The sequence below is a fragment of the Bombina bombina genome, chromosome 6 (assembly GCF_027579735.1).
Source record: "Bombina bombina isolate aBomBom1 chromosome 6, aBomBom1.pri, whole genome shotgun sequence".
NCBI lineage: Eukaryota > Metazoa > Chordata > Amphibia > Anura > Bombinatoridae > Bombina > Bombina bombina.
In genome coordinates this window covers 389,281,940-389,304,842 of record NC_069504.1, presented here as the reverse complement: position 1 = coordinate 389,304,842, position 22,903 = coordinate 389,281,940, and the positions used below count along the sequence as shown (strand labels likewise).

The 22,903-nt window shown below is 40.1% G+C and overlaps 1 protein-coding gene across 1 annotated transcript in view; it reads left to right on the top strand.

The window, feature by feature from the left end:
• PCYOX1L (prenylcysteine oxidase 1 like) overlaps nucleotides 1-22,903 on the top strand; it is a 138,199-nt gene that overhangs the window by 34,327 nt on the left and 80,969 nt on the right. The window contains exon 3 of the mRNA XM_053717104.1: nucleotides 4,050-4,224. Within this exon, the coding sequence (XP_053573079.1) occupies nucleotides 4,050-4,224 (175 nt within the window). The remainder of the gene's footprint in view (nucleotides 1-4,049; nucleotides 4,225-22,903) is intronic.

Genomic DNA, 22,903 nt, shown 5'->3' with positions numbered 1-22,903 from the left:
CTACCCAGGTACCTGTCCAGGTCCAGGGATCCTCAGGCGGAAGCGCTGGAAGCGTTAACAGTTCCTTGGTGTTACCAACCTGCTTATATTTTCCCGCCTCTAGTTCTTCTTCCAAGAGTGATCTCCAAAATCATCATGGAACAATCGTTTGTGTTGCTGCTAGCTCCAGCATGGCCTCACAGGTTTTGGTATGCGGATCTTGTTCTGATGTCCAGTTGCCAACCTTGGCCACTTCCATTAAGGCCAGACCTTCTGTCTCAAGGACCGTTTTTTCCATCAGGATCTCAAATCATTAAATTTGAAGGTATAGAAATTGAACGCCTAGTGCAGAGCTTCCCAAACATTTCATGTTGGCGACACACTTTTTAGACCAACATCATTTTGCGACACAGTAATTCAGTTGTACTAGCAAACAGGAGGTTAAACTAACTTGTTTTAAGAGATACGGACACAAACATAAATGATATAATAATAAAATGTATTTACAAGTAACAGTATTTATGTATGTGCAAGAATTAAAAAAAAAGTTTAATAACACAAATAGCTACTTACTATTTTAATGGGATGTATGAGGTTGATGGTATGAACACAGTTTCTGAACATTTGGTGGAATATTAGATAAAAACACTCACATTTCATCATCAAGCATTTTTAAGCTTCCACTTCCTATTCATATATCAAGAGCAGGAGCAGCAAAGCACTACTGGGAGCTAACTGCAAAAAAAAAAAACACTTTGACTTCTGCTCAGCGTTTAAGCTGCCACCCTCAGAGCTCTGCATGTTTGACTGACTACTGCCCGCGCTGCAAACACACTGCTGTCCCACTCATTGACTACACATGCAGTCACAAGCTGATTGAGGAGACTACATATGCAGTCAGGAGCCAATTTTCCCACCAAAGCCGCCAATGGGAATAGTTTCAGTTCCCGCTGAGCTGTGCCAATCGGTTAAGATGATCTGTGACCCACTCGGTATCAATCATGTGTCAACCACGTGATATGCGTAGCAGGTAGGTGGAAAGTCAGAAACCAAATTTTTTTTTTACAAAAATGTTAAATTAAAAAAAAATGGTGCTGAAGCAGGGACACACCTACACACTGCTGCCGACACACTGTGTCACGACACACAGTTTGGAAAGCACTGGCCTAGTGCTTAGTCATAAAGGTTTCTCTGACTTTGGTTTTGACCTTTGGAACCAAAGCACTTGCAGGTATATCAATTCTCCTTACTTTTTGTACACACACACAAAGCCTCCTTATGTTATTTATGTCTATATACTTAGAAAGAACAACTGGAAATGAATATTTGTGCTTTTACATAGCGAATACTTAAGTATTGAAATCTTCAGTATAGGTGAAGATAAAACGGGCAAAAGCAGCTATTTCAAATGACAAAATAAATCTTAAAAAGTTATTTGTAATATACTCCAGCAGGTAAAATAGGTCATTGGGAACACATTAAAGAGGAGACATTTCTACAGTACACTGTCTCTTTAAATAAATGCTGACAGGTGGATAAGCTGAGCTCTCTCTCTCTCTTGCGGTGTTACTGGTGGGCAATGGCATTACAAAACTTAAAAACAACATGTTTTTCTTTTTAAGATATGAAAGGATGGCCAAACTGTTAACATTCTTGACAGAAAACTCAATAATGCCCATAATTCATCATAAATAAGTAAAATATTCATAATTTTTGGTACAGATTTATGGAGTATCACTGATTTTAACCAGTAGCAGTATTAATTGTTATGCAACTGATGGTTAAACCCTAAAGACATTTCATAAATCTGCATAAAGCGTTTGTTTTTTTTAAGTATATATTTTTACTTGTGTTTGATATATATTAATAAAAAGAAAAGAAAATGAACTTGAGTGCAGATTTATAAAGGGTCTTAATGGCTTTAACCAGCAGTTGTATAACATTTAATACAGCTAGTGATTAAAGTCACTAAGACACTTTTAAGTGTTTGTATGTGCTTATATTTTCTCAGCACTATATCTGTCAACTCATACTCCTTTATGGCATTGGGGTCAGTGGGTTAAGGGTAGTCAGCCATTATTTTCCCTCACATTCTCTCAGCATATTAAACACCCTCCATTCCGTGTCTTATATATAGCAGGAGTGGGACACACTGAGCAGCCTGCATAGCTGACCTGATTAGCAAGAAGATAAACTGACAATGTTAGAGCCGGTGTTCTAAAATAAGTTGTATACCGCATAAGAATGCGTGACCTACGTCACTTTCGGTGACGTGAATCAGCTGCTGGAGGTGTGTAGCGCTCACTGCGCATGCGCAAGAGGCCCAACCTCCTCCAAACAGCTGTTTAAGGCGACTTATTTTAAAAAAATGGGTTGAGGAATTCTATGGGCCGTTATCTTCAATGCGCAAACAATGCCGCTCATGCGCACAACGCCCTACTCACTGATCATATACAAAGCACTAGTGACACACTGGAAACACAACCCTATTGGTTGTCAAGGCATTGCCTTCACGGACCAATCAGATAATGCAGTAACGCTTTTTTCCTATGTATTATCTGATTGGTCCGTAGTCCGTTTGATTTGCCCACCTCCATTCAATTTCAAAATTATATGGGGGTTAAAAGGGGATGCTGATGGGGCTTACGTAAGTTACACAGGGGGTGCTTATAGGGGTTACAGGGGATGCTGATGGGGCTTATAAGCACCCCCTGTGTAACTTACGTAAGCCCCATCAGCATCCCTTTGTAACCCCCATAAGCACCCCAGTGTGCCACTAGTGCCTTGTATATGATCAGTGAGGAGTAGGGCCATGTGCGCATGCGCATTGAAGAATATAGGCCATAGAATTCCTTGACCCGTTGTTCTAAAATAAGTCGCCTTAAACAGCTGTTTGGAGGAGGTTGGGCCTCTTGCGCATGCGCAGTGAGCGCCACACACCTCCAACAGCTGATTTCACGTCACCGGAAGTGACGTAGAGCACGCATTATTATGGTATACAACTTATTAGAGAACACCAGGAGAATCCCTGCACAGGACGTTTAGTGTCTTACAAAGAGAAGGCTCAGCCGGCAGCAGAGCAGATCAAAGCAGGTGTCCGACGCCACTACCAACCCAACCTCAATTAAACATAACCAGGCACTGTAGATCTAACCTGGTGGTGGCAACCTTAGCTGCTTCAGCTGTGCTAGGAGCGCTCTTCCTCCTAACTCACTGTTTGTAGTCCTGGCGGGAAATCCTTCCTCCCACTCCCATTTGAAATTTTTTTTTTTGCTGCACAGCATTGTGGATTTTGTAGTTTCCAGTGCCAGTCCTGTGCAGCTGGATGCTGCAAATAGTGGGGGTATGTTGGGGGGGGCCCGGTCGGGCACTTGACGGGCATGGGGCCCCTGACTGGAGTCATGACTATCACCCCCTGATGGCAGCCCTGCACCTCACTAACAAGGCCCACAAAATGTTGAAAATGGTGGATTGCCTGGTTTTTCAGGGCTGGAATGTCCTTTATAGGTGGGATCAAATTGATATACTTCAGGAAAGAACAAGTTACTGAGAAGCTGTTTGTTTATGTTTCAGCGCTACTCTTTATTTCTATTTGTTTATTTTGACCCTAGGGAAAGTCTCCCTAAGGGTGATGGGGAAACTAGAAGGGGTCTCTCTTCCCAATGTGCCTAGAGTAATATGGCTGCACCTCTCTGACAAGGTCTACAGAAGGCCAAAACAATCATCTGAGGTTGCCATGTTCCAATTTCAGAGGAGGATTGCCTGGTATTTCTGGACTGGAATCTATAGGCAGAATCAGACTGATATACTTCAGGATTCATTAATATCATTCATTATTTTATTTATTCTCTTTTTTTTTTTTGTTATACCCTTATTTTGTCATATGTTTGACATATGTTTTTCACAGTTGCTTTTTAAACATTTTACTTTAGATTGTGAATAACTAACCATAACTAACCATTTTTATTTTAAATTATTATTGTTTTCTGTAATTACAGTAATTCATTGATCTTATTTACTACTGATTGCATTGATAGTGCTAAAGGTGCCTCTTTGTTAATATTGTTTAGGGCTTAGACATAGACGAGAGGTAGCCGGCAAGAGTGCCATTTTCAATGGTGAACAGCTGGTCCTGGAGGAGACAGACTGGTACCTTCTCAACCTTTTCCGGCTCTGGTGGCACTATGGGATCAGTTTCTTACGACTGCAAATGTGGGTGGAAGAAGTCATGGAAAAATTCATGAGGTTAGTGATTAATTGCCCATGTGCTGTGCTACAAGACAGAGATGTTTTAAAATAGCACAGGGAAAATTAAGCTGGACACAATATTGCAACTGAAATGTCACATTTCAGTGTTGTTGAAATATTGCCCACTTTAACTGTTTTGCTGCCAAGGTGTGAAATGGACATTTTACTCAAATGTGTGCTATTACCCTTATGCAAGAGCAGCATTTAAACATGTTGATTCTCCACTCCCCCCACCCCAAAAAACGCCAAACGGAACAGTGTGCGCGCTGTTAAAAACCAACATAGCAGTATTGTTTGTGCACTTTATACTAATGGCTGATACAGTAGTTACTGCTAAAACTCACTAATGGCCACCTGCTGATACATGCGTTCTACAGACGTTCATTAAATATAATCCGGTGGACAATTAGTAGCAAGCACTTAACCGATATTACTTTAATAGTTTCGGTTTACTATTAAACAGCTTTTTGTTGACAAGGCCAAAAAATTTTCATCATGTTTGAATGCTGCTCTCTCATATAATAATATAACACATTGGGTATTCTGTACATTAAAAACAGGGAGGGACCAGTAGAGAGGCCCAAGAACAAAAAAAAAATCAGGACTAGAGACCATGGGGAATGACTACACAGAGCTGTTTTGGGTCAATGGCCTTTGACGTAGAGCAGAAATTGGTGAGTGCAGTGTCAAGAAATATCTGTTCCACCACTGTTTTTACTGTGAGTCAAGTGAGTCATTTAAATGACACCATTCCAAGATGACAACGTTTATATTTGCAGTATCCTGGTATTTTTTTTGTTTTTTTCAAAAGTTTTATGTCTGTCATTTTCTCTTGGATTAATCTTTAATTGGGGAATTTCAGGTATCAATGTGATGGATCATTATATAACTTATTAGCTTTGTGAGTTATTTGAACCTTATGTAAGCTATATAAGTACATTTTAAGCTATGAGAAAATATATTATATTATATATTAAGGAAAATTATACTCCATTCTTTGGAAAATGTATTGCAATGTCTTACACTTACAAGTAAATACAAACAAAGTAAACTATCAAACATACATAAGTATAATTAGGTCCAGCTACCCTGTTTTCCCACATGGTTCAAAGACACTATATGCAATAGATAATTTTGCTGCCATTTTGAAACCTAGGTTACACTGCAGGTATCTGAAGGAGAGTTGCTGCACATGTGCAACTAAGTTAGCACTGGAATGTAGTGAAAGACAGATTGCAACATTGCAGCTCTCATAACTACGAGGAGGTGGGGAATCATCTCAATACTATGCTTTATAAAATATATTTAGCGTTGAATGTCCCATTAGGAAGAATGGGCTGTCACGCCACTGCTAGGGACGCGGCGCGACCTGTCTGCTTGTTGCCTAGGGGGGAGTCGACTCCTCTCTGCGTGCGGCGATGACGTCATCACTGCACACTTTTTCCTTCAGAAGCCGGTTAGGATCTCCTGTGGCGCGAATCCTGCACCTATGTAAGTAACTTCAGTCACTGCCCAAGTATAGGTGTTACTTACTGTTCTCCTGGGTTTTGCTTATTTGTATGCTGGGCTGTTTTATTGTTGCTGACGCTTGCCTGTCTGACCACTCTGCGTGTTTACCCCTTAACTGCTGGATTGATACATTGCTGCTGAACCTTGCTTGTCTGACCACTCTGCCTGTTTAACCCTTAACTGCTGGATTGATATTCTGTTGCCAAACCCTGCCTGCCTGACATCCTAGTGGTTTACCTCTGGACTACCTTACTGTTACCAAACCCTGCCTGACCATCCTAGTGGTTTACCTCTGATTTGCCTTACTGTTGCCAAACCCTGCCTGTCTGACCATCCTTGTGGTTTACCTCTGGACTACCTTACTGTTACCAAACCCTGTCTGAACATCCTAGTGGTTTACCTCTGATTTGCCTTACTATTGCCAAACCCTGCCTGCCTGACCATCCTAGTGGTTTACCCTTGAACTGCCTTTCTCTGGTTTCCTGCCTGTTGCCGCCAAGGACTGTCCTATCTGTGGTAAGTGCCACTTATCTCATCTTGCAAACCTTCTCTGCTCTGGGATATTCCCTATCAGTCTGTCTCGACGCCGGATAACTAGACTACTGGCAGAGTTCGGTCTGACAGAGGAGTATCCCACGAGCATCACATTATACTTGGGCCATGGAGCCAGATGAGGTGGCACGAGTAGTTTATCTTCAGGGACAGATGTTGGGAACCCATACCACACAGTTGCAGAATATGGATTCCAAGCTAGAGGCTATTACCGCTCAACTCTCCTTACTAGTTACAGCGAAGAATACCGCTCCTGTTGTTATACTGCCAGTCTCTACTCCTAGTACTGCGGCTTCTTCCTCTGCTTCTGGAAGTATACCCCAGATACCATTGTCTGACAAATATGAAGGTACTACTGATTGCAGGGGTTTTCTCAACCAATGTAGGCTACACTTCCGCAATGATCCTCACACCTTTCAGTCTCACCAGTCAAGGGTAACATTTATCATTTCCTTACTGAAAGACAAGGCTTTAGCCTGGGTCTCTCCTCTTTTGGAACAGAACGTTCCACTCCTGCATGATGCTGATGATTTCATTTCTGCATTATCTTCTGTGTTTGGAACTTCTGGCCGTACCTCTGCTGCAGAATTTTCTCTCCTGGACCTCCGCCATTGCAATAGAACTGTGGCACAATTCGCATCGAGTTTCGCACCTTGGCACTTAAAACCACTTGGGATGGTAGTTCTCTCAAGGCAGCCTTTAGGAGGGGTCTTCATGAACGCATCAAAGATGAACTCACTTCTCGTGTTGTTCCATCTTCTTTGGATGACTTTATAATCCTTTGTATCAGTCTGGACTCTCGCTTCCAGTAGAAACAAGCCGGAAGAGACAGAACTAGGAGGCTTCTTCCCTCCTGTCCTATTCGTCCGGTTTCGGCAGTATCCTCTACCCCTTCAACAGCTCCAGTTACTCCAGTGGAGGAACCCATGGATCTCTACTCTTTCAAACCTTCAGAATCTGAAAGACAAAGAAGGAGGTTGAGACTATGCTTTTATTGTGGATCTAACACCCACCAACTAAAGGACTATGACATTCGGCCGGGAAAAGCCAATGCTTAGGGGATAACACTGGGGTACCTCTAAGCATGATCACTACTAAATCCCCTCATTCCACTCGGATTCTGGTACCTGTAACCCTTACCTTCCTTCAGAATAAATTCCACACTCAAGCCTTCATTGATTCAGGGGCAACTGGAAACTTTCTGGATCACCGTTTTATGATTCAAGCTGGTTTGCTACTATGGATGGCACCCCCCTTGGTTCATGGTTGATCCATTTTGAGTCAGCACCCCTGGCCCTGACTGTGGGAGTCCTTCATACTTAACAGCTGCAGTTCCAGGTAATTCATTCCCCAGCACAACCTGTCATCCTTGGTCTTCTTTGGCTTTGGATACACAATCCACAGTTCGACTTGGCTGAAGGACAACTGGCCTCCTGGGGTACCTCCTGTTTCCACTCCTGTCTTGCTAAAGTCACTCCTCTGCTCCGCGTCCCCATAGCCAGTATTCAGACTCCTCCAAACCTTCTCTCAGTATATGTGGACTTCGCAGATGTGTTTGAGAAAAAAGCAGCCGACGTGCTGCCACCCCACCGTCTTTATGACTGCAAGAACGACCTCTTTTCCGGAGCCCCACTTCCTAAAGGGAGGACTTATCCACTCTACAAAGCCGAAACCAAATCCATGGAGGAGTACATTCAAGAGAACCTAGCTAAAGGCTTAATTCGCCCTTCCTCTTCTCCTGCTGAGGCAGGCTTCTTTTTAGTCAGTAAGAAGGATGGTGGGCTCAGACCCTGAATCGACTACAGGACCTTGAACAACATAACTATCAAGAATCGCTATCCCATTCCTTTAATCACCGAACTGTATGACACTCCAGGATGCTTGCTTCTTCACCAAGATGGACTTGCGTGGGGCATACAATCTGATTCGTATCTTTCCAGGCCACGAATGGAAGACCGCCTTCAACACAAGATCTGGGCATTACGAATACCTTGTAATGTCCTTTGGGCTGTGTAACACCCTGCAGTCTTCCAGGCATTTGTCAACAATGTCTTCCGTGACCTCCTCAATCGCACTGTCATCGTCTACCTGGATGACATCCTTATTTTTTCTTTCACTATGGAGGAGCATCATAAGCACGTGAGACAGGTACTGCAATGTCTGAGGCAATTCTTTGGTAGCCAAACTAGAAAAATGTGAGTTTGACCAAGTTCAGATCCAGTTCCTTGGTTATGTCATCTCGAAAGAAGGTTTTGCCATGGATCCTGCTAAACTCAGCGCAGTTTTAGAGTGGCCTCAACCTACTTCATTAAAGGAATTGCAGAGATTCTTGGGGTTCTCCAATTATTACCGCAAGTTCATAAATAACTTTTAACTAACAGTCGCTCCACTCACTGAATTGACAAAACAGAACAAAGACTGTAAATATTGGCCCACTGAGGCCATATATGCCTTTACTCGTCTTAAAAAGGCTTTCTGTTCTGCTCCTGTACTCCGCCATCCTGCTCCTGACTTACAGTTTACTTTGGAGGCTGATGCATCCGAGATAAGGGCTGGAGCAGTTATAACCCAAAGGGATCCTTTAACCTCCAAGCCGCACCCTGTAGCTTTTTTCTCTAAACGCTTTACTCCTGCAGAGAGGAATTACGATGTGGGTAGTCGTGAACTCTTAGCCATTAAGATGGCCTTGACTGAATGGTGTCATTGGTTGGAAGGCACTGCTAATCCCATTCAGATTGTCACCGACCACAAGAATCTGACTTACCTAGAGACTGCTCATCGGCTCAATCCTCGACAGGCCAGGTGGGCCTTGTTCTTTTCCCGTTTTAACTTTGTGGTCTTTTATCTTCCTGGGACCAAAAACAAGAAGGCGGATGCCCTTAAACAATTCACAGAGGAAGACAGCACCTCACTCCAGGTCTTGGGGCATGGAAAAAAGGGTTAGCCAGACCCCAACATCAAAGTCAAATTCCAAAAAGATTTCCAGCCTCCAAATAATCAATAAAAACCCTTTATACAGGGTCCATAATCCAGCAACAACAATGTTTCAAACCAGCAATTGGTTCTTAGTCATGACTAAGAACCAGTTGCTGGTTTGAAACGTTGTTGTAGCTGTATTTTGGACCCTGTATAAATAAAGGTTTTTTATTCATTATTTGGAGGCTGGAAATCTTTTTGGAATTTGACTAGATTCCCTTTCCCGTCAGTTTCCTCACTCAAGTGATTCCTCTGAAGCTCCTATTGAACACATAATACCTCCCTCCTGTGTGGTTGCTCAATTGAATACCACCCTTCTTCAAAGACTGTAACATGCTCAGTCTAGTAAACCTGCTGAAGCCCCCATGGCTTCCGATATCTTTTTTGTACCTCTGAACCTACGCACTCCTGTACTGTCCTGGGCTCATGACAGTAAACTCTCAGGACATCCTGGTTTGACAAGGACTTTTGAGCGTCTTTCCTAGCACGTATGGTGGCCTACTATGAAGTCTGATGCTCAGGATTATGTTAAAGCCTGCAGAATTTGTGCTGCCAACAAAACAACCCCAATCTTTGCCTCCCGACTTGCTCCAACCATTGTCCATTCCCAAACAGCCATGGACACACATAACAATGGATTTCATTGCGGACCTTCCTGCTTCTTACCACCATATTGATTGGAACCACGGTTTCCTTGTCTTCTTGCTACCATCCTCAGACCAATGGACTGAGAGAGTAAATCAGGATCTTGAGGCCTATCTTAGAGCCTTTGCCAACATTCTCCATACCAACTGGTCCGAGTTGTTACCCTTAGCTGAGCTGGCAAGAAACACTCATTAGCTCTCTTCTCTTCGATGTTATCCATTTCAAGCCGCAGCAGGGTATCAACCTTGTGTCTTTCCTATTTCTGCTCAGTCCACTGGGGTTCCTGCTGCAGACCGACTCATTACTAAACTCGCCACTCATTGGCAACGTATTCGCTCTCAGCTACGTTCAGCTGTCTCTAGATATAAAAAGTTTGCTGATAGTCATAGAGCTTCTGTACGTGCCATCTCAAAAGGTGAACGTGTTTGGTTCTCTACTCGACATATTCGTCTACGTCAACCCTGTCACAAATTGGGGCCTAGGTTTATTGGTCCTTACAAAGTCCTGAAAAGACTGTCTCCTGTTGCCTACAAAGTGGCCTTGCCAAAAACCCTGCTCATACACCCAGTCTTCCATATCTCACTACTCAAGACTTACATCAAGAATAGATATATCCGACTCTGAGCTCCTCCTCCGCTCCTGGTCTGTGGTGACCCCGAATGTAAGGTAGCTAATCTAGACTCCAGATACAAGTGCAGACAACTGCAGTATCTGGTACATTGGAAGGGTTACTCTGTGGCGGATCGTTCCTGAGTTCCTGCCCATGATGTGCATGCCCCATCTTTGGTCTCTAGATTCCATGCTACTCATCCTTTGAGACCGACTCTGGCTATGTCACGCCACGCCGCTCTAGTGTTGCTAGGGATGCGGCGTGACCTGTCTGCTCGTTGCCTAGGTGAAAAGGTGTTTGAAATTACTAACGTTAGACCCTTAACTGCTGGATTGAAATTCTGTTGCCAAACCCTGCCTGCCTGACCATCCTAGTGGTTTATCCCTGAATTGCCTTTCTCCGGTTTCCTACCAGACTGGCTGAGCTTCCAGGCATTCAGTCCTTTGTTAAGGCTCTGATTAGGATCAGACCTGTGCTTAGATCTGGGGCTACTCCTTGGAGCCTAAATCTTGTTCTTCGGGTTTTGCAACAGGTTCCGTTTGAGCCTCCGTTGACATTAAATTGTTATCTTGGAAGGTTCTCTTTTTATTGGCTATTGCCTCTGCGCGCAGAGTTTCTAAGATCTCTGCTTTGCAATGTGAGCCCCCTTATCTGATTTTTCATGCAGATAAGGCAGTTTTACGTACTAAATTAAGTTTTCTTCCTAAGGTTGTGTCAGATCACAACATCAATCAGGAGATTGTGGTTCCTTCCTTGTATCCTAATCCTTCATCGAAGGAACGCTTACTTCACAATTTGGATGTGGTTCGCGCCTTCAAGTTCTATCTTCAGGCTACTAAGGAGTTTAGACAATCTTCCTCTTTGTTTGTTGTCTGTTCAGGGAAGCGTAAGGGGCGGAAGTCTACTTCGATCTGCCTATCTTTTTGGTTAAGTAGTGTCATCCACTTAGCTTACGAGACAGCGGGATATCGTCCTCCTGAGAAGATAACTACTCATTCCACTAGAGCAGTGGCTTCCTCTTGGGCCTTTAAGAACGAGGCCTCTATGGATCAGATTTGTAAGGCGGCAACCTGGTCCTCCTTACATACTTTTTCAAAATTTTACAGCTTTCGGAAGAAATGTTTTGCAGACTGTGGTGCCCTCAGAATAGGATCTGCCTCTTCCTTTTTGTTCCCTCCCGTTATTCATTCAGTGTTCTCTGGAGCTTGGGTATAGTTTTCCCAACAGTAAGGAATGAAGCTGTGGACTCTCCCTATCTTAGGAAGGAAAACATAATTTATGCTTATCAGATAAATTCCTTTCCTTCCGGATAGGGAGAGTCCACAGCCCCCCGCACATTTTTTCTCGTCTGTGGGCGGTCCCCTATTATTTATTTGATTCTTCTGGCACCATTTATACCCTAATATTTTTCCTACTTTTCCTTGTTCCAACGGCAGAATGACTAGGGTAATGAGTAAGTGGGAGGGATATTTAAGCTTTTGGCTGGGGTGTCTTTGTCTCCTCCTGGTGGCCAGGTGTTGTATTTCCCAACAGTAAGGAATTAAGCCGTGGACTCTCCCTATCCGGAAAGGAATTTATCTGGTAAGCATAAATTGTTTTTTTTTCTTGCTAATATTAATTTATATATAGATACAAGCACTGTTTTTTATCCGTTTAATTGAAAAAATAATTGGCCAACTAATTGATTATAAGAATAATCGTTAGTTGCAGCCCTTCATAAAAGTGTATTATAAAAAGTACCTCAGTGCATTAAAAACATTTTTGCGGGATGCTCATGTTTTTTACTATTTTGAAAAGTTAGCACTGCTTTAATGATAAACTTTTTATTTTCTGACTGCAAACTATGCATTTAAAATATGTCAGTAAACTGAGAACACACGCATACACCAATTGCTCATGCTCCAAGTTCTGGTGATGTCGCCTGTGGCACTTAGGGCCTGCTTGAGTGGCAGATGCGTGTAAGTACAGGCTACTGCTGGGTTGGTGGGAGTTTATATGCAATGGAAACTTTTTGAAGCATCAGTTTTTCAGACATTAATGTTCCTAAAGGAATATGAAACAGAGTTTATTTTCAGTGTGATTATTGAAACCGTATAATTTAGATTTTTTTTTACAATGGTGTAAATATTGTCTGTGTTTGTCATCAAAAAACAATGTCAAACCACAAATACTGGTAATCTAGTGAATGAAGGAAGAATAGATTATCAAAACTATACACGGTGATAAGAAAACTAATTTATACTACCTATTCCCAAGGAGTGTGTTTATTAAACCATTTAAACATTTGCTAGTGGCAGAACTAATGAGTGATTTAAAGTTATATCCTTTGGAGCAGCAATGCAGTGCTAGGAGTTAGTTAAACACATCTGCTGACAAGAGGCATATATGAGCATCAATAAGCAGCTAGCTCCTATTAGTGCATTTCTGTGTCTGAGCCTCCCTAGGTAGGTATGCTTCTCTACAAAGGATACAAAGAGAACAAAACAAATTACATAAAAGAAGCAATATTCTTTAAAATTATATGCTTTGTCGGATTCTTATTTTTGACGTTACTACCCCTCTAAAGATAATTTAACAGAATCGAGAGAGTTAAATTAGAGACAGTAGCGCAGGATTATTCTGTGTCTTTAAATAACAAAGAAAGAAAATCAGGGCGCACCAGCGGATAAAGATAAAAATTCACTTTATTTTATGAAGTTAAAAAGCTACAAAGCATTCATATGCAAATTGCATGTTAAAAGCTCCCACGCCGTGACTGACGGGCTTCGGCTTGAACAATGTAGTCATAGCTTGTCACAGGGCGTTATAGACTATAATGTGCTTATAGTAAGAAAGTAAATAGAGATGAAAAAATGAAAAGTTATAGCTTCAGTACCAGTATTTGATTAGATCGAACTCAGATTTCAGCCCATTTGGTACTCTTGTTACCAGTGTGAATATCCAAATACATTTTGTGCAGCCACTGATTTGTGGCTGCACATGTCTGCTTCTTGTCCGAGTAGTGCCTTGCTGCTCCTTCAACAAAGGATACAAAGCGAATGAAGAAAATGTATTAGAAAAAAAATGGAAAGTTGTTTAAAATTTTAAGCTATGTCTGAATCATGAAATAAAAAAGTTTAATGTCCCTTTAAGGTCCTGTTTGACGTATTTTTTTAAAGCTTAGATATGATTTGTGAAAAGGATCATGATAAAGTAATATGTTGGATCTTGTATACAGTGCTTTTATGAACGTTCGTATTATAGGCACATTATATGGAAGTAAAAAAATGGTGCACAAAATACATGACATACATTAAAATTTTAAGGGATTGTATACACCAATTTTCATATAACTTCATGTAATAGACACTACTATAAAGAAGAATATGCACAGATACTGATCTAAAAATCCAGTATATAACCTTTTAAAAACTTACTTAGCTGAATGCGAAGAAGGCATTTGATAGAGTGAATTGGATCTATATGCAGACAGTTTTGACGAAGATAGGCTTTTAGGTCTCTTTTGTGACAGTTATTAAAAGCCTATACTCCGACGGCCTATGTTCGTGCCATAGGGCACCAATCCAAAACTTTTGATATATTAGGGGGAACTAGACAGGGGTGTATGCTTTCACCACTCTTATTTGCCATGTGCATAAAACCATTAGCAGCAACTATTAGAAACTCCCATGAAGTGACAGAACTGATGGCAGGAGAAGTGAACAATAAAATAACACTTGCAGACTATGTCCTATTAACGTTATCTAAACCTCTAATTTCTCTACCAAATGTATACGATATTATTCACCAATTTTCCAATATTTCAAGTTACAAAATCAATCTGGATAAGTGCGAAGCCCTACTCATAGAATTACCTAGACACACCATTAAACTTATTGATGCAAATGTTAATACTAGATGGGCCAAACATTCTATAACATACCTGGGACTTCACACTCCTCTCAGCTCTACAAAGCAAACTATGTCCCACTATTTAGATCCATTAAAGACGACCTGGGTAGATGGCTGGCAGAAGTACAATTTTCCTGGTATGGCAGATTAATGGCTTTAAAAATTAACATTCTCCCAAGAATTTTGTATTTGTTCCGAGCCTTACCAATTGATATAGTTAGAAAAGATTTAGAGATAATACAATCATCGATGCATAGCTTTCTTAAAAGTAATAAACATGCTTGCATACCCTTCCAGACTCTGACTCACCATAGGCAGTTGGGGGAAGTGGGTGTCCCACACATCTTTTGGACTACTATAATGCAGCTAGCTTGGCCCAGATTTCACAGATTGGTAGAAGAGGGGGGGGGGGGGCTTGATATGGCCTAAACTGGAAGCAGCTATAGGAGAATTGGAGTCTACTGCAAATATCTAATGGAGTAAAGACACTACTATAAAGAAACAACAATATGAGTCACAGATTACCAAATTATCTGGCAGACAGTGGAGAAGAGTGGAGAAAGATAACAAACTGATATCACCAAAATCCCTAATTCAGCCTTTAAAATACCTTCCTTCTTCCCAGAGACTGTAAAACACTTATAGATAAATGGGAAAACAAAGGTCTCTATAGAGTAGCAGACTTCATGTTAAATAAGACATATCTTACCTACAATCAGTTACAAAATAAATTAGATCCTCTTCGTTTGCCGTGGTTTTTATATCTCCAGATCCAGACTGCCCTACATAAGTACATACTAAAGGCGACATTTGATCACCCTCGACTCTTGAAAGTCTCTGTAGTTCCTTAAACAGGCCAAAACACACTGTTTCTCAGATGTATCTTCATATACAAGCTACTAAAAGTAAGTCTAAATCCCCCATTATGTTAAAATGGAAAGCTGATATCAATACAAACGTAGATTGAAGTAAATGGGAATCTATATTTTATAATTCACACAGAGGATTATTAAGTGCAGATTTGAGGGAGAATTGTGTTAAATCCACTTTTTTATGGTATCTAACTCCGATACTGACGGCCCACTCGGTTAGTGGAAGCTCTAGAAATTGTTATAGAGGATGCTCAGAGACAGGTAAATATATACATATGTGGTGGGAATGTCAGAAAGTTTGTGTAATATGGAGACAATTATCTGAATTATTGAGTTCACTATTAGATGATATCATACTGAATATTTCACAAGCTTTATTAAATGTTAGAAATACTAAATATAATGCTCAGATTAATACTTTTATCAGAATATTGTGTACCATCACTAGATTCTATCTAAAATTCAGACAACATATAAATTGTATGAATCTGTTGCTTATATACAAAATACAGTGGAATTCTTCCACAAGGTGTGGTTTTACTGGATATTTTAGGATGGGAGAGATCAAAATATGAATTAAGCTAGAATCTCACAATTTCAAATGGAATAGAAATATCAACAAGAGGAATAGTTATTCATCTACTACATGGGGTTGAGCAAGAATAAGATTACTAATTTACAAGACAAACAGTGACATTGTTTACTAGTTTTATTTGTTTGGTTTGTTTATATTTTGTGTGTTAATTTAATAAAAATATATAGGGTTAAATGAGAACTGGGAGATATATACCTGTATCTCTCCAGAAATGGACTTACAAAGACCTCTTAAATGATATGGACTGAATGTAGCAGGTTAATTTCTGTTCTTAAGATTGATGTTTTTAATATTGATTTTATCTTATGTCATGTATCACTACTCTTATTCAATAAAACATATTGAAATCTAAAAACTTACTTAGAAGCTTCCAGTTTAGCACTGTTGATGGGGTTAGGCTGGGACACCCACTGAAATGGGCTGGTAAAGCAAGAAGAGCAGAACCTCCCCCCTCCCCTGCATATGACAAGACCAATTATGCTACCAGGAGTCTGTAGACATCAGTATACGTCCAAAACTTTTGGGCTTGGTTAGGAGTCTGAAAATCGGTACAATGCTATTTAAAAATAAGCAAAACTATATATTTTACAAAAACACTGCCATGGGCTATATAAATGGATCATCCACAAAACATTTATGCAAACAAAAGTCTAGTGTACAATGTCCCTTAATTTCTTCCCCATAGTGTATCCAAATATGTCATAATAGTGACCAAAAAGAACTTCCTCTAAAAGGAAGTTTTTGCTTCTAGTAGGTGTAGATGGTTTGTTTTTTTATTTCTACTAAAAAGAAAAACTTATTGGATACAGTGGTTTAAATATGATTTAAATTTGATTATATGATTTAAATAAATATGATATAAATATGATTGACAAACTAATAAATGGCACGCATCTTGAAGGCTACAAATGTGGATCAGGCCCCACTAAAACAACAAAGACCCAATATAGAAAAGTTCAAATTTACACCTGTACCCTTCAATGTCATTAAGAAACACCTCAATAATCTAAAAAGGAAAAACCAGTCAGGACCTGATCAAATCCCAGCAATGCTGTTGAAGCTCAGTGCGCCGGCAATTGCTAAGCCTGTCACAACCCTAATTAACGAATCCTTGGTGTCTGGATACATACCCAAACTCTGGAAAACTGCAAGAGTAGTGCCTATTCATAAAAGTGGGGAGTTAACCTTGGTTTCTAACTATCGTCCTATATCATTGCTTCCTGTATTGTCAAAAATCTTAGAAAAATGCGTACATACGCAATTATGCAAGTATTATCAACTTTCTAACTATCTGACCCCTGATCAATCAGGTTTTAGACCGAATCACTCCACTACAACTGCCCTCTTAAAAGTTTGCAACGACATCCAAACTGGCATGGAACAAGGAGACCTAACTGGAGCTATTTTCCTTGATTTTGCAAAGGCTTTTGACACAGTGGACCATGACATACTACTTCTCAAACTAAAAAACTCTGGTATTGCTGATCGCCCGTTAACCTGGTTTAAATCATATGTGTTGGATCGATCACAATATGTCTCTGTCTCTAACAGTGACTCCCTCCCTCTCCCAGTCACGTGTGGTGTTCCCCAAGGTTCCATTCTCGGCCCCCTACTATTCACAGTATTTATAAATGATTTGCCTAATGTCTGCAAATCCTCAACTGTACACATGTACGCAGACGACACAGTAATCTATGCAAACAAATCTGATCTGCCGCAGCTTGAAGCAGTGCTCCAAGACCAGTTCACAGAGGTAGAAAAGTGGATCTCGAAAAACAAACTCTTCCTAAACACTGACAAAACGGTCACAATGATCTTTGGAACGGGACCTAAAATACAAAAATTACAAAATTCCCATCTTCGCATCAAAACAAAATCCAATTGCAGGCTGACCGCAGTCCACTCTTTTAAATACTTAGGTATGTTGTTAGACCCCAATCTATCTTTTGGACTCCACATAGAAAACTTGCCTCTAAACTTTATCCAAAACTAGGTGCCCTGTACAGAAACAAATCTTGCCTCAGCCCTACAGTAAAGGAAAAGATTGTACAGCAAATGCTGATGCCTATCTTGGATTATGGGGACATAGTATATGCACCTGCTCCGCAAACTCAGCTTAATAAACTAAATACGTTCTATAACTCGTTCTGCCGCTTTGTGCTACAATGTAACTACAGGACCCACCATTGTGACATGCTAAAAGAACTAAACTGGCTGTCGCTGGAATCCAGACGCACCCTCCATCTTTCCTGCCTTGTGTTTAAGAGCCTTTCTGGGAAGCTCCCACCCTACCTTAGCAGAATGCTCTCCCCTGCTATTCCCACCTCCTATAACCTCCGATGCAATAACAGCACATTATTTAGCTTGCCTCAATACAAAAGAAAGCAGCTCGATCCTCCTTTTCCTACAGAGCACCACAATTATGGAATGACCTCCCTCACACTTTAAAAACTTCCCCAAGCCTAAAATCCTTTAAGAGATCCCTCTATACATATCTCAAACAGAATGCTCCTGTCATGTTTGATTAAATATTTCGTACCTGCTCTATGTTAAATGTTTGCATATATTGTGTATTATTATTGTTTTTGTATTTTATTGTACCCTATTGTATCAATGCAATGTTTTGTGATCCCAGGACATACTTGAAAACGAGAGAAATCTCAATGTATCCTTCCTGGTAAAATATTTTATAAATAAATTATAAATAAAATATGATTTTATGGCATTATATTTAATGTATTTACATAGTTTGACCACTTGATGGCGGTATACATATTGATTAAAAGAGTGCGTACATCATTAAAATACACTGTCTTGAAAAGGTGACAATATAGAATAGTGGTCAATTTGTGTCTTGATATACTGCTTATGTGTGTGATAGTATTGCTGGTTGCTGTCTGTTTACATTTCCCAATTCTATACTTAAATATGCTCCTAGGATTGTTGACGTTGGATATTGGTCGCATGGAGTGAGCAGCATCTATATAATGACTGGTAAATAAATTTGCATTTATAGATATCTGCAAATTGTGAGGAGTTCAGCTCAGTGCAAATTAATTTATTACAGTCAAAACTAATTTGTTAGGCCATTAAGCACTCATCCTAGCAGCTCATTATGACCTCAAAACTAATTTGTTAGGTCATTAAGCACTCATCCTAGCAGCTCATTATGACCTCATCACTTAGCTCACAGTGCACTCATGGATCCAGCTATTATGCTCTGAACTTAACAGCACACTTCACTCAGCATACATCCCCACAGTCAGCTCGAACAACCACCAATCCAGGCAACTTTATTTACAATGCCTATAGTGGACTGCCAAAAATGCACACACTGCTATGATCCTCATGGAACAATGTGCTGTAACACTAAGAGTGGACATAACACTTCCCATTCTCAAACCAAACGGATCTGTCATTACCATGACATACTGTGCACTCAGGTAACTGAAAAAACGGTCGCAATTGGCCACAAAGAGTTTCCCATTGCCACCCAGCATTCAAAGTCTTGCAAGGATCATCATGATCAGGCTTTTGCAGGTCACTATACTACGGAAGGACCTCGTCACTCTGCTGACTTTCCTAGGATCACCAGTGTGGATCACATCAGCTGTATAGACAAGCGCTCCATTAATGACAGCAAAGGACATCACTTTGGGGATGACACTGTAGGATCAAGTAAATGCAACACTGTTGCCTACAGTAAAGACCACACGGCATACTCCAGTAAATATCACCACCAACACTGCCCTGCAGACCACAAGAAAGAACACAAAGGCCTAAAATGCATTCACTACCATGTTCAAAACTAGATCCAGCCCCAGTCCCCCTGGCATACCATGGGATTTGAAGCAACATGCCAGGGAGAGGACTAGGCCACTTCACATGGACATCAAACGTTTGCAGGAGTGGGTTTGTAAATAGAAACTTTGGTTAAATATAGTAGGGATCTGTCACTGCAGGCTGAGCGCTGGGGCATCTCAGGACACTTAACCCCTAGACATGTTCTCAAATCCTGTCTGTCTGGATATCTTTGACTGGCCTGTCAGAATCACTTGTTATAACATCTTTGGCTTTCTGGAGTGTATGAAACAGTTTGTTGCTGTCCTTTATTACTTGACAAGAGGACATTAAATTTGCAGAGTTAGATGGAAAACACCTAGAAAACTTGCAAAGGCTGCAATTTAAAGAATGTATCTTTGTACCCTTGCCAACTCTTGTTTCAAAAACCAGATCAAGGTTTAAATTGGTAAGGATCAACCTTAACACACTAGAGATGTTCCAAATGGCTTCATATTCATCTCTCCCTATTGCTGGGTTCTGAATATTGACCAGAAGAGATCACTGGACTGTTATAGAAAGTTTCACTAAACTATGTGGTCTGTTTGATATGTACATCTATCTCATGGCGAGATCTGGACTTCAGGATTGCCATTTTCATGGGGTATAGCCAGCTTAGAAAAGCATCCTTAGCAGGTGTCTGTATGTATAATGCAGTGAAGATGATAGCATTTTCAAAACTTTAGAATCAAGAATTCCATGAATTGTTTTTCATGCGTCTAGGTGGTAGCTGTCTGTGTATGTGAAATAAAAAAAAAAGAAACTTAAAGTTGTTGTTTTTATCTGTATGCATAGTCCTTTTTTAGGTTGGGAAAAATGTTTAAAGCAAAGATGTAAATGGGAGGTAAAAATGTCACTAATATTAGATTACTTGAACTGGTGTATTGAATATTACCAAATTGTTTAGAAATACTTGTTTGGAAGACTGCTACCACAAGCTCAAAGTCTTTCCAAATGTATACTGTCTTTTATCTATATCTGTGTTTTAATTTGCATTAAAAAAATGCATCTTAACCATTGTAGGTAAAATTGTGTTACTTTGTTATATTGATTCAGATAATCTATTTGTCAATTATTTCCAAAAACTAACTGCTATGTTGAAATTACAATTTTTTAATAGTTAAATCTTCAGTGGTTCCTCTCTCTTACCTTTAGATCTTGTCATGTGATCATGTTACCCATAATGAGAGATCTCTGGTTTAGATCCATTGAGGTATAGAAAGGTCAAGATTCAGATGTGCTAATTTTTAAATAGAAGCATGTTTGCAGTATACGTCCATTAACAAAAATGCTTCTAGTAAATGTTATTACATTTTGCCTGTGGCATATGCACATATTCAAACACCACACCTTCTCAGAGTCCTCAGTGGCTTGCATGACACAAATTAAGTGTTCCCAGATGCAATTCACACCACCGCCAGCTCTCTGAGCATTTGAATACTAGTGCACAGACCCTCGCAGCATATGTGCGTATGCCACTGTGAAAACAGTAATAACTTTTACTAGAAGCATTTTTGTTAATGGACGTATACTGCACACATGCTTCTATTTAAAATTGAAACGCACCAATGCACATTTCAATTTTGACCTTTCTATCCCTTTAATGCTTGTTGCAACTACAAGTTACCAAAACTTGTCAATTGTCAACATTTCTTACTGAGAGTGACAAATGCAGTAGACAATGTACACAATGAAGAGTGAGATTTATTTATTTGCATTTAGTCTTTTATCTTCTTTTACATACACGTCTTAAAATGTGTGTGTGTGTGTTATATATATATATATATATATATATATATATATATATATATATATATATATATATATATATATATATAAGCTGAGTAGAAGAAAGCACTCACTGGACTTCAGTTTAATAAAGACAACATTAATTTATTTGTGACGTTTCAGGACAAAAAAGGACAAAAAAGCGTCCCTTCCGCTTTTTTGTCCCGAAACGTCGCAAATAAATTAATGCTGTCTTTATTAAACTGAAGTCCAGTGAGTGCTTTCTTCTACTCAGCTTATGATTTTTTCTACATAGCACCCTGGCAGTTGATGGAAGATGGTGAGAGTGCACATACCCCTCCTCCTTCTGAAGTTTTGGATATATATATATATATATATATATATATATATATATTTATTTTTTTTCCCACATAGAACTGCACACCATATCAATACTAGGATAACTGCCAGGGTGCAATGTAAAAAACGATATCCAATGTTCCAGAAAAAAAGACAGCACTCACTGGTCTTAAAAAAAGTAAAAATTAACTTTTAATCATGTAAAGGGTTAAAACCAAGGGATAAACATGACGTTTCGATGCCTTACTGGCATCTTTATCAAATGTCCCAAAAAGAGTTGTTGTTCCTGAGAAGGCACATCAGCTATGTAACTGGGATTGAGGCTGATTACAGCTGCAATCAGCCTCAATCCCAGTTACTATAAATTGGTAAAATATAGCCAGAGTTTTTATGCTTTCACCGGGACATCACATAGCCGATGCGCCTTCTCAGGAACAACTCCTTCTCTTTTTGGGACATTTGATAAAGATGCCACCTCAGAGGTGGCAGACGAGTTAAGGAGCAGCGGTCTTAGGACCGCTGCTCCTTAACTTCCGCTTCAGGCGGAACTGAAGCGGAGTGGGTCGGAAGCAGCATTCACTGCTTCATAAATCGGCCCCGAAGACTTGTTAACTTCAATTCGTGTTCTTGAAATATTAAATATAAAATATTAATGTTTATTAAAAAAAAAGTACATTTCTTATTACTTGATTGTTTTACTTCAGTTCCCTAATCCACAAGGTTAGACTGGGATACCTATTGAAAGTGGTTGGGAAAGCATGAAAAGCAGACACTCCCTCTTCCCTGCATATGAAAAGACCCATTATACAAACAGCAGCCACAGGAATCTGTAGCCATCAGTATACATCTAAAACGTTGGAACTTTGTTAGGAGTCTAAAAATCAGCACAATGTTAAAAAAAAGGAGAAACTATACATTGTTACAAAAACACTCCCAGTTAGGCTATATAAATGGATCATTTACAAAACATTTTTGCAAAGAAAAATCTGATCTGATCTGAAAAATCTGATGTACAATGTCCCCTGGACAGATAGGTCAGTATGCTAAGGCACTGTGGCTGAGCTCAAGGGTTGCAGGTTCGATCCCCGGCGAGGTCAA